This window comes from Pseudophryne corroboree, chromosome 6 (genome assembly GCF_028390025.1).
Source record: "Pseudophryne corroboree isolate aPseCor3 chromosome 6, aPseCor3.hap2, whole genome shotgun sequence".
Lineage (NCBI taxonomy): Eukaryota > Metazoa > Chordata > Amphibia > Anura > Myobatrachidae > Pseudophryne > Pseudophryne corroboree.
In genome coordinates this window covers 402267296-402284005 of record NC_086449.1, presented here as the reverse complement: position 1 = coordinate 402284005, position 16710 = coordinate 402267296, and the positions used below count along the sequence as shown (strand labels likewise).

Here is a 16710-nt window from a genome sequence, read left to right as displayed (position 1 = left end):
GTTATATCTGCCCCCCCTGCATGCACATGGTTTTGCCCAACTGCTAAAAAAAATTCCTTCTGCGATCAACTTGGAATTACCCCCTTTGTTCTCTACGATCCCAAGAAAATTGGGTGTCCTGCTTCCAAGCAGTCTATTGCTCGCTGGATCAGGTGTGCTATCTAGCAGGCTTATTCTACGGCAGTTTTGCCAGTTCCTAAAGTACAGGCCCACACAACTAGATCGGTGGGTTCTTCCTGGGCGGCTGCCCGGGGTGTCCCGGCTTTACAGCTCTACCGAGCAGCTACTTGGTCAGATTCGAACACGTTTGCTAAGTTCTACAAGTTCGATACTTTGGCCTCTAAGGACCTTCAGTTTGGTCAATCAGTTCTGCCGGAACCTCAGCACTCTCCCACCCGGTTTGGGAGCTTTGTTACATCCCCATGGTACTAATGTGGACCCCAGTATCCTCTAGGACATAAGAGAAAATAGGATTTTAATTACCTACCGGTGAATCCTTTTCTCGTAGTCCGTGCTTCATGTTTCCTGCACTGTTACTTAGTTAAGTAATGTTGGTTCAGCTGTTGCTGTTCCTGTTCAAGTTGGGTTAGCATGGCTTTCCGCTTGTTGTGTGTGTGCTGGTTCGAATCTCACCACTGTTCTGTTACATCCTTCCTCAGCATATGTCCGTCTCCTCGGGCACAGTTTCTAGACTGGTAGGAGGGGCATAGAGGGAGGAGCCAGCGCACACGGTTGATTTCTTAAAGTGCCCTAGGCTCCTAGTGGACCGGTCTATACACCATGGTACTAATGTGGACCCAGGTATCCTCTACGGACTACGAGAAAAGGATTTACCAGTAGGTAATTAAAATCCTATTAGGTTTATGCATAAAGAGGGATAAAAGATTTCAACAGGCCTCAAGAACGGGGATGCAATTAAGATGTTGGCTGTCGGATCCAGCAGTTGGAACACCGACACCTGTCAAGAGACCAACGCCAGAATCCCAACAGCCGGAAACCCGACCGTAATTATAACGGGTAGGTTAGGGCCGGGGATGTTAGGTTTAGGCACCACCCGGAGGGCGTGGGGGGTGGTTAGGCATTAAGGGGGGAGAGTTAGGGTTACGCTGCGGGGAAGGGAGGGTTAGGGTGTATGGGACAGGGGGTAACATACTTACCTCACCCCTGTCGGGATTTCAAACATCCCTACCACCGGGAAAACATACTGAATGCCAAGAAAGATGTCACTGTGCAAATGGGAGAGGATTGCTACTTACACTCATTACTATTTGGAATACTTTCATCTACACCCATCCTTATTTGATGTTTTTTTTAGACCGCAGTAACAGGATTGGAGAGGGGATCTCTTTTAAATACAGTATTAATGCAGTGGTTCACAAACGTTTTTGAATCACGGCGCCCTAGATTATCCGTTGTTTGTGGACTACATGCAAAAGCAGACAGTATTTACCCTGACTGCAAAAAGTATGAATGTATTTGTACTGCTATTGCAACATGGTCTGTCCAGATGCAAAGATTCACCTGTTTCTTTTTGGTTTGTCACCACTCAGATTAAGCTGCTATAACTTTTGTCTAGCTATCACAAAAGAATACTACTATCACAATGGACACTTTATACAAAAGTATAATACAATTGACAAACACAAAATGACAAAATATTCAAAATAAATTATGTTCTGCTATCCTTAAAATATACAGATAATCAGTTAGGGTCCCATACAATTTTTCTCAAAATATTTTAATAGATAAAATTAAACTGAAAGCACTTTCAAAATGGTTTTACTATACTTATAGTGCAGTAATACACCATTATTTCATTACATTATTAGAAGCACTCCAGCATGAGGACTGCAAAATATAAAAAGAAAAAACTGAAGAAAAAAAAAAACCCACACAACAACAATGTAAAAGTGCAATTAAAAATATGCATCATATGCAAGACAAGAAACAAAGCACATACTTGACGTTTCTCTCTGTGTTAGCTTTAGAAATGTTGCTGTGTGTATTCTGCGGAAGTACATACCTTCTTTCCCTATCTGCTCACCTCTCCAATCAGAAGGTAGATGAGTTCCAGAGTACAATTCAAAATGTTTCCAACCGTGTGATTTTTATCCTTGGTCATCTTATTCACCAAATTGACTAAGTTGTTCAAATGTTCTGAGATCTGACTGCTATCCCCATGCTGGGTGGTGCCTGTAATTATTAGTAAAAAAAAATTACAGTACATTATATTTTTTCTGCAAAGTATAGGGCCGGATTTAATTAGATGCAGTAATTTACTACGCCAGGAAAAGGGTGGTAGCCTCCTGGTGTTATTCAATTACAACCCCTTTTCCTTGTGCACTAAAATAAGAATTAACTCACCGGTAATTCTATTTCTCGTAGTCCGTAGTGGATGCTGGGAACTCCGTAAGGACCATGGGGAATAGACGGCTCCGCAGGAGACTGGGCACATCTAAAGAAAGAATTAGGACTATCTGGTGTGCACTGGCTCCTCCCCCTATGACCCTCCTCCAAGCCTCAGTTAGGACACTGTGCCCGGAAGAGCTGACACAATAAGGAAGGATTTTGAATCCCGGGTAAGACTCATACCCGCCACACCAATCACACCGCATAACTCGTGATAGGAACCCCGGTTAACAGTATGATAACAAAAGGAGCCTCTGAACAGATGGCTCGCAATAATAACCCGATTCGTGTAACAATAACTATTTACAAGTATTGCAGACAATCCGCACTTGGGATGGGCGCCCAGCATCCACTACGGACTACCAGAAATAGAATTACCGGTGAGTAAATTCTTATTTTCTCTGACGTCCTAGTGGATGCTGGGAACTCCGTAAGGACCATGGGGATTATACCAAAGCTCCCAAACGGGCGGGAGAGTGCGGACGACTCTGCAACACCGAATGAGAGAACTCCAGGTCCTCCTCAGCCAGGGTATCAAATTTGTAGAATTTTGCAAACGTGTTTGCCCCTGACCAAGTAGCAGCTCTGCAAAGTTGTAAAGCCGAGACCCCTCGGGCAGCCGCCCAAGATGAGCCCACCTTCCTTGTGGAATGGGCTTTTACAGATTTAGGCTGCGGTAGTCCTACCGCAGAATGCGCCAGCTGAATAGTACTACAAATCCAGCGCGCAATAGTCTGCTTAGAAGCAGGAGCACCCAGTTTGTTGGGTGCATACAGGATAACAGCGAGTCAGTTTTCCTGACTCCAGCCGTCCTGGAAACATACATTTTCAGGGCCCTGACTACGTCCAGTAACTTGGAATCCTCCAAGTTCCCAGTAGCCGCAGGCACCACAATAGGCTGGTTCAAGTGAAACGCTGATACCACCTTCGGGAGAAACTGAGGACGAGTCCTCAATTCTGCCCTATCCATATGGAAAATCAGATAAGGGCTTTTATAGGACAAAGCCGCCAATTCTGACACACGCCTGGCCGAAGCCAGGGCCAACAGCATGACCACTTTCCACGTGAGATATTTCAAATCCACAGTCTTAAGTGGTTCAAACCAATGTGATTTCAGGAACTCCAAAACCACATTGAGATCCCAAGGTGCCACTGGGGGCACAAAAGGAGGCTGAATATGCAGAACTCCCTTGACAAAAGTCTGAACTTCAGGCAGGGAAGCCAGTTCTTTCTGGAAGAAAATCGACAGGGCCGAAATCTGGACCTTAATGGACCCCAATTTGAGGCCCAACGTCACCCCTGTTTGCAGGAAATGCAGGAATCGACCCAGTTGAAATTCCTCCGTTGGGGCCTTCCTGGCCTCACACCAAGCAACATATTTCCGCCAAATGCGGTGATAATGTTTTGCGGTGACATCCTTCCTGGCTTTGATCAGGGTAGGGATGACTTCCTCCGGAATGCCCTTTTCCTTCAGGATCCGGTGTTCAACCGCCATGCCGTCAAACGCAGCCGCGGTAAGTCTTGGAACAGACAGGGCCCCTGCTGCAGCAGGTCCTGTCTGAGCGGCAGAGGCCAAGGGTCCTCTGAAAGCATCTCTTGAAGTTCCGGGTACCAAGCTCTTCTTGGCCAATCCGGAACCACGAGTATAGTTTTCACTCCTCGCCTTCGTATTATTCTCAGTACCTTGGGAATGAGAGGCAGAGGAGGAAACACATAAACCGACTGGTACACCCACGGTGTTACTAGAGCGTCCACAGCGATCGCCTGACGGTCCCTTGACCTGGCGCAATATCTTTTTAGCTTTTTGTTGAGGCGGGACGCCATCATGTCCACCTGTGGTCTTTCCCACCGGTTTACCAGCATTTGGAAGACTTCTGGATGAAGTCCCTATTCTCCCGGGTGGAGGTCGTGCCTGCTGAGGAAGTCTGCTTCCCAGTTGTCCACTCCCGGAATGAACACTGCTGTCAGTGCTAACACATGATTTTCCGCCCATCGGAGAATCCTTGTGGCTTCTGCCATTGCCCTCCTGCTTCTTGTGCCGCCCTGTCTGTTTACATGGGCGACCGCCGTGATGTTGTCTGATTGGATCAGTACCGACTGGTTCTGAAGCAGGGGCCTTGCTTGGCTTAGGGCATTGTAGATGGCCCTTAGCTCCAGAATATTTATGTGAAGCGAAATCTCCTGATCTGACCACAGTCCTTGGAAATTTCTTCCCTGTGTGACTGCCCCCCAGCCCCGAAGGCTGGCATCCGTGGTCACCAGGACCCAGTCCTGTATTCCGAATCTGCGGCCCTCTAGTAGATGAGCCCTCTGCAGCCACCACAGCAGCGACACCCTGGTCCTTGCCGACAGGGTTATCCGCTGTTGCATCTGGAGATGGGACCCGGACCATTTGTCCAACAGGTCCCACTGGAAAGTCCTTGCGTGGAACCTTCCGAATGGAATTGCTTCGTACGAAACTACCATTTTTCCCAGGACTCGTGTGCATTGATGTACCGACACCTGTCCCAGTTTTAGGAGGTCTCTGACTAGAGATGACAACTCCTCGGCTTTTTCCACTGGAAGAAACACTTTTTTCTGGTCTGTGTCCAGAATCATTCCCAGGAACAGAAGACGTGTCGTCGGGACCAGCTGTGACTTTGGAATATTGAGAATCCAGCCGTGCTGTTGTAGCACTTCCCGAGAAAGTGCTACCCCCACTACCAACTGTTCTTTGGACCTCGCCTTTATCAGGAGATCGTCCAAGTACGGGATAATTAAAACTCCCTTCTTGCGAAGGAGTATCATCATTTCGGCCATTACCTTGGTAAAGACCCTCGGTGCCGTGGATAACCCAAACGGCAGCGTCTGGAACTGATAGTGACAGTCCTGTACCACAAATCTGAGGTACTCCTGGTGAGGGGGGTAAATGGGGACATGTAGGTACGCATCCTTGATGTCCAGGGAGACCATGTAATCCCCCTCGTCCAGGCTCGCAATAACCGCCCTGAGCGATTCCATCTTGAACTTGAACCTTTTGATTAAGTGTTCAAGGCTTTTAAATTTAAGATGGGTCTCACCGAACCGTCCGGTTTCGGTACCACAAACATTGTGGAATAGTAACCCTTTCCTTGCTGAAGGAGGGGTACCTTGACAATCACTTGCTGTGAATACAGTTTTTGGATAGCCACCAACACTGCCTCCCTGGCAGAGGGAGTTGCTGGTAAGGCAGATTTTAGAAAACGGCGGGGGGGGGGGGGGGGGGGGGGGGGGACGTCTCGAATTCCAGCCTGCACCCCTGAGATACTACTTGAAGGGTCCAGGGATCCACCTGTGAGAGAGCCCACTGTGTGCTGAAATTTCTGAGACGGGCCCCCACCGTACCCGGGTCCGCCTGTGAAGTCCCAGCGTCATGCTGTGGACTTACCGGACGCGGGGGAGGACTTTTGCTCTTGGGAACTGGCTGTATGCTGCAGCTTTTTCCCTCTACCTTTGCCTCTCGGCAGAAAGGACGCGCCTCGAGCCCTCTTGTGTTTTTGGGGCCGAAAGGACTGTACTTGATAATACGGTGCTTTCTTTTGCTGTGGGGTAGCTTGTGGCAAAAATTTCGATTTCCCAGCCGTAGCTGTGGAAACGAGGTCTGAAAGACCATCCCCAAACAGTTCCACCCCCTTATAAGGCAAAACTTCCATGTGCCTTTTTGAATCGGCATCACCTGACCACTGCCGAGTCCATAACCCCCTTCTGGCGGCAATGGACATTGCACTTATTTTTGATGCCAGCCGGCAAATATCCCTCTGTGCATCACGCATGTATAAGACAGCGTCTTTTATATGCTCTACTGTCAGCAAAATATTGTCCCTATCCAGGGTATCAATATTATCCAACAGTGAATCTGACCACGCAGCAGCAGCACTGCACATCCATGCTGATGCAATCGCTGGTCGCAATATAATGCCCGTGTGTGTATATATAGCTTTTAGGGTAGCTTCCTGCTTTCTATTGGCAGGATCCTTTAGGGCGGCCGTATCCGGAGACGGTAGTGCCACCTGTTTTGATAAACATGTAAGCGCTTTATCTACCCTAGGGGATGTTTCCCAACGTGACCTATCCTCTGGCGGGAAAGGGTACGCTGCCAATAACCGTTTAGAAATTATCAATTTCTTATCGGGGGAAGTCCAGGCTTCCGCACACACCTCATTTAATTCCTCAGATGCAGGAAAAACTACTGGGAGTTTTTTCTCACCGAACATAATACCCTTTTTTGTGGTACCTGGGGTACTATCAGAAATGTGTAATACATTTTTCATTGCCTCAATCATGTAACGGGTGGACCTATTGGAGGGTACATTAGTCTCATCGTCGTCGACACTGGAGTCTGTATCCGTGTCGACATCTGTGTCTGCCATCTGAGGTAGCGGGCGTTTTAAAGCCCCTGATGACATTTGAGACGCTGTAACAGTCACAAGCTGAGTAGCCGGCTGTCCTATGTCGTCAAACCTTTTATGTAAGGAGCTGACACTGTCACGTAATTCCTTCCATAAGTCCATCCACACAGGTGTCGACCCTTCAGGGGGTGACAACACACTTACAGGCATTTGCTCTGCCTCCACATCATTTTCCTCATCATACATGTCGACACAGCGGTACCGACACACATCACACACACAGGGAATGCTCTGACAGAGGACAGGACCCCACAAAGCCCTTTGGGGAGACAGAGGGAGAGTATGCCAGCACACACCAGAGCGCTATATACCACAGGGATATCACCTATAAAGTGTGTTTTCCCCTTATAGCTGCATATATATTATACTGCGCCTAAATTTGTGCCCCCCCTCTCTTTTTTACCCTTTCTGTAGTGCAGGACTGCAGGGGAGAGCCAGGGAGCGATCCTTCCAGCGGAGCTGTGAGGGAAAATGGCGCCAGTGTGCTGAGGGAGATGGCTCCGCCCCTTTTTCGGCGGGCTTTCTCCCGCAATTTTAAGATTTCTGGCAGGGGTTAATATACACCTATATAGCCTCTGGGGCTATATATGGTGTCAGTTTGCCAGCCAAGGTGTTATTTATTGCTGCTCAGGGCGCCCCCCCAGCGCCCTGCACCCATCAGTGACCGCAGTGTGTGGTGTGCATGAGGAGCAATGGCGCACAGCTGCAGTGCTGTGCGCTACCTTGAAGAAGACAGAAGTCTTCAGCCACCGATTTTCCGGACCTTCTTGCTTCTGGCTCTGTAAGGGGGACGGCGGCGCGGCTCCGGGAACGGACGACGAGGTCGGGTCCTGTGTGCGATCCCTCTGGAGCTAATGGTGTCCAGTAGCCTAAGAAGCCCAAGCTACCACCACTTAGGTAGGTTCGCTTCTTCTCCCCTTAGTCCCTCGGTGCAGTGAGCCTGTTGCCAGCAGGTCTCACTGTAAAATAAAAAACCTAAATTATACTTTCTTTCTAGGAGCTCAGGAGAGCCCCTAGTGTGCATCCAGCTCAGCCGGGCACAGAAATCTAACTGAGGCTTGGAGGAGGGTCATAGGGGGAGGAGCCAGTGCACACCAGATAGTCCTAATTCTTTCTTTAGATGTGCCCAGTCTCCTGCGGAGCCATCTATTCCCCATGGTCCTTACGGAATTCCCAGCATCCACTAGGACGTCAGAGAAATTATCAGATAACGTGTGTTAACCAATAGAATCCGTAATAAATTACCAGAGCTATGGATTAACAGGTTCGCAGCACCTGCAATCAGGGCATTTAACAGAGATTTCTATGTGAGCCTCCTCAGGCTCGAACAGAAATCTGCATCCTGTGGGCTGATCACGGGCTACTGCGGGCTATAATTTCACTCACCATTATTATCAATTATTATTCACTCCCCATTATTATCAGTGGGGACTAGAATCTGACTCTTTTCAGAGAGATGGTGTAAAGGGCTGTAAGCGTTAGGAGGCATATTAGCAGGAGAGAGATCTTCTGATCCCCCTCCTGCAACCTCTGTCTAGCGCTGGCCCCAATCACAGAAGCTGACACTGTGCACATGCCAGATTCCCCCAGAGGAGTGAAAAACTCCTCCAAAATGCCGGAGAATTAACTTGTAGAGACAGTGGTCATCACTACCGCTGACCCTGCATGTGAAACAGAGTGTTAATATTCGCGTCAGTTCCACCATTATTAATACATATGCCCCTTAGTATGATTGCCATCTCATGTTTGGGTTAATTTAGTTTTGGAGACACATGTTCTAAACTAGATGATTTTTGGTTTGTCAACATTACTAAAACAAAAAATCCCCAATCATTATTTATTTATACATCACCTTCAAACATGCTGTAATTTCAAATTATTTGTTCCTTCCATGGACTATAATTAGATAGGCAATTAAACTTGCTTATCCATGTGTTTTTTTTAGAGATAGGTGATTCAAGGACAGAAAATGCTACTCTGACCTGTGTAATGAGATTTCAGAGAAACTGTGAAGTATAAAGGAATACAGTGATTTGAGAAATATTCATTTCATAAGATTACAATCAACAAAACCATTGCGACAAAACCATTGTTTTTGTTTCTGTCTCAGAATTTTTTTTATATCATCCCAAAACCTCTCCCTTCAACCTTGTGTGTAATAGTAAATAATAATAATAATAATAATAATAATAATAATAATAATACTACAGCATTTTTACACAGTAAATTATTGGCTGGGTTCAGAGCTCTGAAAAATTAATGTCAAAGCATTTAGAGGTGCAGCCATCTAAGCAATCATTTTTGACATAACAAAAAAAGCATGTAAACTCTACTGTGGAATTATATGTAAAGAAATGTGTGGGCTATATGCCAAGACAGAAAGTAAACAATAGGTGTGGTGACAAAATATATACACAAAGCAATAGCTCTGCCCTGGGTGGATGCACTCCAATTAGAACAGCAGCCTCCCTTTCTCTATTTCCAACATAGGGTGCAATCCAATTAGCTTGCGGGTGCGAGTAAGGCTGGGTACACACCTGAGCGACGGGCACATTTTCGGGACGATTCCCTAGAGACAGATTGCCCATACACACCAGAAAGATTTAGTGAAGGATAACTTTGTCGTCTTCCAACCGACCGGAAGACGACGCATGCGACCACGAGAGCAAAAATTGGACATACACACTAAGCAATATGCATGATTTGTCATGCAAATACGGAAAATTGTGCCGATATCGGCCTAGTGTGTACCCGGCCTGAATGCGGCTATATGCCACTTATGGTACAGCTAGATGAGGATTTTTGTTTACAGCCCCATATGGCTGTGCACAAAAATCCACAAATCTGGGAAGATAGGGCCGCAAGGGGAGCAAATTCCAAAGCCGTTGCCAGCAATTACACGCTGTTGTAATGGAAACTCACTCCCCTTGCATGTGGGGTTGACTTAATTGGATTCAACAAATATTGTTCATTTTCATACAAAATTTTTGCTTTACAATAATCCATATAAACTATTACTTTAATAATAAAGAACATTTGTTACATCTAACAATAATAAAAAAAAAAAAGAGCTTATTTCGTAATGTATTTGAGCATTATGAAATTGACGGACCTCAGAATGGCAAAACATAGCTGCTTTATCTCCCAAGACAAAAGTGTAATATCATTGTAGGCCTCCACACATACCGCTCAACTGTTCCTATTTATGTGGGATTCTAGTGCACTGCCGAAACAGTTAGGAATTTTGTTGGGTGACATGTCCCAAGCACAGCCATTTTGGGTGCACATGTACATGCAGCTGGTGCGCATGACAATACAGGGGGGTTGTTGGGTAAAAGATGCAAGTTTTCCTCCCAAAGTGTGGTGGCACTTGCACTGTATGAAATGATGAAGGTCAAATACTGGTACGCATATACACATGGCCTGGATGCTGCACAGCAATGCTTGTAGTGCTTAATGCAGGGCTGGCCAAACCAGTCCTCGAGATCTACCAACAGTTCACATTTTCCAGACCACCTATCTGGTGCACAGGTGTAGTCATTACTAATTAAGATGTGCTGCATTCATTCCTAACTGACAATTCTACAGATCTCCAGGAGGCCTGGAAAACATGAACTGTTGGTAGATCTCGAGGACCGGTTTGGTCAGCCCTGGCTTAATGCATATATCTTTGCACAGGGGCGTTTTAAGAGAGGAGGGGGCCCGTCTGCAGATTTTGGGTGGGCCCTCTCCTCTCTGTGGCGCCACAGGCTCCGGCATTGTGCCGGAGCCAAATGCGCATGTGCAGGACTGCGGAAACATGGCGCCTGCCATGGTTCGGAGACAAATTTCTTACTGCGCATGTACAGCAGACATTTTGGAAGTGATTTTTGCTGCGGCTGCGGGAAAGGTTAAGTATAATACAACATGGGTGCAGTGTGTGCTGTGTGGGACCCCCTGGATTCAGGCTCCCATGTGCACTGCACACATTGAACCCATGGTAGAAACGCCTACGGCTCTGCGCATTCTGAGAAATCTATCAGCCCAGGGAAAGCAGGGTCATGCTGATGGAGGCCAGGTGCAGACTGCACTCTGAAGCCACATTTTCCTGCCAATACTACAAAGCAGAAAAAGCAAAACATGAATGTACTCAGTGCTGAACCTGCTTTCCTAAGCCTAACTATGCCCAAGACAGTGTATAGAAATAGCAAAATCGACATTTGGCATGTAAAAAAATAAATCTACCACAGATGGAATGACCTGTCTTCCACATGGTGATGAAAGTGTGAGAAATAATTCTATGGTACCTTCCTCTGACTTTCCGGCAAAATAAAGTATGCGCAACACTGTGAGTGACATACTTATTACTGTGCTCTTCAATAGATACACATTATGGGGCAGATATATTAAGCCTGGAGAAGTGATAAAGCAGTGATAAATGCAAAGTAATAACGCACCAGCCAATCAGCTCCAAGATGTAAATTGATAGTTAGGAGCTGATTGGCTGGTGCGTTATCACCTTCCACTTAACACTGCTTTCTCACTTCTCCAGGCATTATACATCTGCCCCACATTCTGATTATTTAGCATGAACTGTGTGTTAGTCATCATAACACAAGAGCCTGATAGTCTTTACTTACCCTCACATGGTTCTTCTAGGAAACCTGACATTCCAGAGAACTGTTATTAAAAACAAAAAAATGAAGAGGATTTAAGAAAACAAAAAAAAGAGGAACAGAGGATTTAAGAAAACAAATAATAATCCCAAGAACTGGTGAGCTAATAAAATGACATGCATGCATGTATGTATGTATGTATGTATGTATGTGTCTTGAGGCATATAGCAGTACACAGATTAAACAAGTTCTATTACTTATGGGCACAGTAAAGTTTGCATAATGTAGCTGTTATGTATATAGCTGTACACTCACCTCCTCTTTGATTACTTGAATTATTTTGTTGGCTAATTCCTGCATCTTCTCCATTACAAGTCTGTTCTCAAGCTTTATTTGGGGTAATCGCAAACTGGTAGAAGAATTTTTTGACATAGAAATATTTTCACTGATAGTGACAGGCTCACCATGTTTCTCTACAACTGTATAATCCTACATCAAAGGAGAAACAGAAACACACTTCATAACAAGAATATTACATCATCATCTTAAACTGCAAGACATTTAAACAATTAGAAGAACATTCTCAGCCCAAATATCCATTCACCACCATCAATTTCAGAACATCTGTCTGACTCTAGTACATAGGTTCTCAAACAGTTCATGTTTTCCAGGTCTGCTCACCAAGGGCCTAATTTAGACCTGATCGCTGGGCAGCGATTTTTGCAGCCCTATGATCAGATAGACGCTGCCTACTGGGGGAGTGTATTTTAGCTGTGCAAGTGTGCGATCGCATCTGTAGCAGAGCTGCACAAACTGATTTTGTGCAATCTCTGAGCAGCCCAGGACTTACTCAGCTGCTGCGATCACTTCAGCCTGTCCGGGACCAGATTTGATGTCAGACATGCTCCCTTCCAATGCTTGGACATGCCTGCGTTTTTCCAGACACTCCCTGAAAACGGTCAGTTGGCAACCACAAACGCCCGCTTCCTGTCAGTCACCTTGCGATCGCTTTTTACGCACCATCCCTTCGCTATGCACCGATCCCTGTTGCTGTGGTCCGTCACGCCTGTGAATTGCAGTGCATATGCATGCGCAGTTCAGACCTGATCGCAGGCTGTGAGAAAACGCAGCCAAGCGATCAGGTCCGAATTACCCCCCGAATCACAAGTGAAGCAATTAGCTACACCTGCACCATCTTTTAATATGTGTCAGTGAGTAATGAGTACACCTGTGCACCTCAGGGCCGGCTCTACCATTAGGCGGCTGCCTAGGGGCGCCAGCCTCTGGGGGGCTCCACTGAATGAATCTAGCAAAAATCTGAAGGATGTCTCTGTATACAGCCTCCTACTTTTACACTGCGCTGGCTGCTGCTGCAGGTCTAATCATATGTATAATGATGCAATTCACCCCAGCCCACCTGCATCTTCCCTCTGAGAGGTGGTGGTGGGGATTGCAGGTTAGGGGGCGCTAGGCTGAAGCTGTGCCTAGGGTGCAGAGAGACCTTGCACCGGCCCTGGTGCACCTGCTAGGTTTCCTGGAAAAGGTGAACTGCTTGGGGTCCTGAGGACAGAGTTTGAGAACCACTGGCCTAGTAAAATAATTCCTGTGTTTTTGATCTCATCGGGTTTACCTGTCACTCTACTTACAGGTGACATAGGCCAGCAAATACTCACCTCTCCAGTCAGTAGAGAGATAATCTCCAAGCTGTGTTGTAAGAGTTCGTCGGTCACTGGCTGCTGTTCATTATCCATCTTGCCTTTAATCAATTAATTTGGCAGACACTGTTAGATTGGGCTCTATTCATAACAGGGCAAAAAAATATTTTGGTGAATGAAAACTAACAGATGACAGCTATTTATATTCAAGACTTCCCACGTTCATTTCTTCCTAATAGGGACAACTCACAGTATAAATATATTTTGAAGGCTCTCATGCTTAATTATAAAGCACTGACATATTACGCAGTGCTGTTCATTGAGGAGATCATGACATGACACAAATTACATTCAAAGACATAACAGTGAAGGTGAAAATGGACCTGCCCAAGTCAGCTAACAGTGTAAGAGGTGTGGGAAACACATGCTACATAAAGCAGCAATTGGTGCGGAAAGCAAAGGTGGCTATTGTTAGGCAGCAGCATTATCAATAATAATAAACTATATAGATATCACAGGCGATTGGCATTTCCGTGCAGCTGCAGGTGATGTATTACAGATGAAACAAAGAGAAACAGAATTCAGAGACTTAAAACACATATAGTACCTCCTAACAATTAAAAATCCTTAGTCGGGGCTCCTTATACGTACATGTTTGTAAGGGGGCGTAGACTCATGTTCACTAGGCCATGTTCCCTATTATATGACATTTTGGGGAAGTGACCGTGGGGCAAATGTATTAACCTGGAGAAGGCATAAGGAAGTGATAAACCAGTGATAAGTGCAAGGTGATAAAGGCACCAGCCAATCAGCTCCTAACTGTTAATTTACATATTGGAGCTGATTGGCTGGTGCCTTTATCACCTTGCACTTATCACTGGTTTATCACTTCCTTATGCCTTCTCCAGGTTAATACATCTGCCCCACGTGTTTGAAAATGGAGTCAGTAATTCAATACTCAGAAATTCTGCCTATATATATATTTGCATTTGGTTTTAATGTCTGGGTAGCACCCCTTTTTATTTTTTCTAACCTTATGGAGTTGCAACACTCAATGAGGTGGCAGCTTCTAATTATTATCAATATATGTGGTCCTCATGCTCCAGTGGATAAAAATATTTTGTGTTGTTAAAATGTTAAGTACTTTAATACTTCTTTTGGAACGGACTGAGTTTGACCCAGATGGAATCCAGAAAACAACCCTGCCCTTGGTGTGAAGAAAATGCTTGGCACCAGCATAATAGTTTCTAATCGCCTTTAAGCATCTTTTTCCCCCCATAAAATTATGTAGAGACTGAATTTTTGCATAATGTTATGGTTTGTGGCTATGTACTAATAGCATAATGCAGAAATATTCACAGAAATCTCATGCAGATTGCTAATTAGCACTACAGATCACAGTCCCCATTATTATCAGAGGGGGACTACAATCTGACCACTATGTACTAAACCCTGAAAAATTGGCCATGTTAGTTTACACCATCCTCAGATGGTGTAAACTCCTTTTAGCATATAGGCATAGTAGCAGGAGAGAGATCATCGGTTCCGGTATGAATGGTCGACCATGTTATGGTCGACAGTCATTAGGTCGACCACTATTGGTCGACATTGACATGGTCGACATGGACACATGGTCGACACATGAAAATGGTCGACACATGAAAAGGTCGACATGAGTTTTTTAACTTTTTTTGGTGTCGTTTTTTGCGTAAAGTGACTGGGAACCCCAATTAGTGCACCGCTTCGCTCGCCATGCTTCGGGCATGGTGCCTTCGCTCCGCTACTGCTTTGCTCGGCACAGATTACCGTTCCAATCGTAGTCCACGTGGATCGTAAAGTTTGGAAAAGTTCCCCAAAAGAAAAAAAAGTTAAAAAACTCATGTCGACCTTTTCATGTGTCGACCATGTGTCCATGTCGACCATGTGTCCATGTCGACTAATAGTGGTCGACCTAATGACTGTCGACCATAACATGGTCGACCATGTGAACGGATACCGAGATCATCGATCCCCCTCCCGCAGCCTGTTCCGATCCTGGAAACTAACACTGTGCACATGCGCAGTGTTCGTTTTTTTCACAAACATGACAAACTTCTTTAAAATGCCAGAGAAGTAACTTGCAGGGACTGTAGTTATCACTCCCGTAGTCCCTACATACATAGTGCGAATATTTTCATAAAAAATTAAAATATTCACTGCGGTAGTGTTAATAATCGCGGCAGTTTCGAGATTATTAATACATATGCTCCTTAATGTTTTAGAAAAATGTTTTAAGATGATTATATTGGAGACAGGGCACAGAGCATCTATCGCTCACTGCCGTCTGCCTGACAACATTATAAATTCTTCTATTTCTTAAATGTCCAAATATATTTAAACAATTTTCTTAACTTTTTCATCACAAATCAGCTAAATAAAAAATAGGCAACACTGAAATGGTTACCCTGTATATTTGCAGTTTCTTTGTAATAATTCCTGGCCTAAAGTGAAATAAAAGTTGAATAAACAATATTAGAATAGCCTTGCAAGGTTAGTAATACCACATTCACTGTAAATATAGCAGCAGGTTCTCCACAATACAAGTAGCAGTTTTATACCATTATAATCAATGATGTACAGAATAACTCTGACCTGGTATAACAGGAACTACAGTAATAAATTGCCTGACACAAACCAAGGTACATAGAGATGTGTATGACCAGCTGTGCTGCAGATGTAACAAAGATTTATATACACCAGGATGTTGTGAATTGTCTTTATAAAGCACAGTGTAACACAGTATACTATGAAAGAATACTATGTGCATATGTCATAACTATGACAAATCATACTTGTACAGAACGTGAGACACTTGCTCATCTTGGTTGAACTGCTCATATGAATGGATGAAAGAAAATGCTAAATTAAGTTTACTAAAGTGTTACATTGTGTTCGATCAGTGTGTGCTGTAAGAAAATAGGTCATGTCATACTATACCTTGCTGCTGCTGCAGGCGTGTATGTGCATCTACTGAAGGGATTACATATGCATTGACTCTTCCCAATATTTACCAACACATTTCTAAACATACACATAAATGACATCTATCTGTAGCCACTATGCATTACTGCTGCTGGGCAATAACAAAGCTCTTCTCTAGTTGATCTAATGCGCTCGTCATCAGTACAGCCCGCTGTGAGGGGCACGACGGGAAATGTAGTCCTACTCAGTAGAAGACACACATAAGATTCAGCGAAGTGAAACTACGACTCCCAGTATACAGCGGAGGTATGCGTGACGTCACTCCAACTGGAGCAGAGATAGACCTCTGTTGCCGACATTATACGTACGCAGCCATCACAAGTGCGCAGGGTGTAACGGTCACCACGCAGTGCGCCTACGCTCACACTTCCTGGCTTTAAAATCCCCTTCGCCGACAACAGGCGCCTGGCGGTCGGAGCCGGGTCTGTTTGGCGAAGGGGAAATAAGTAACTGTGCAGGGCTGGCTAGATCCCTTTCATACACAAGACCTGACCCCTAGTAGGACATAAAGGGCCTTTCAGCAAAAAGGAAATAGCTTGAATATAGATAGCATTAGCTACAGTAGTTCTCTGGCATGTTGACCTCTTACTGGTGGTGTGTGGC

The 16710-nt window shown here is 45.2% G+C and overlaps 1 protein-coding gene across 4 annotated transcripts in view; it reads right to left on the bottom strand.

Annotated features, from left to right (window-relative positions):
* LOC134932437 (zinc finger protein 3-like) overlaps positions 1-16445 on the bottom strand; it is a 49500-nt gene extending 33055 nt beyond the window's left edge. The window contains exons 1-6 of one of the 4 annotated variants that reach the window (XM_063926868.1): positions 16063-16445; positions 15530-15566; positions 13105-13227; positions 11747-11920; positions 11456-11495; positions 2045-2193 (exon numbers count right to left, since the gene is read on the bottom strand). In XM_063926868.1, coding sequence (XP_063782938.1) covers positions 2045-2193; positions 11456-11495; positions 11747-11920; positions 13105-13182 — 441 coding nt within the window. In that variant the 5' untranslated portion in view covers positions 13183-13227; positions 15530-15566; positions 16063-16445. Of the gene's footprint in view, positions 1-2044; positions 2194-8688; positions 8826-11455; positions 11496-11746; positions 11921-13104; positions 13228-13737; positions 13826-15529; positions 15567-16062 lie in introns of those variants that run through there. The other 3 variants (XM_063926867.1, XM_063926869.1, XM_063926870.1) reach the window with 3 other exon arrangements.
* Between the last annotated feature and the right edge of the window lie 265 nt (positions 16446-16710).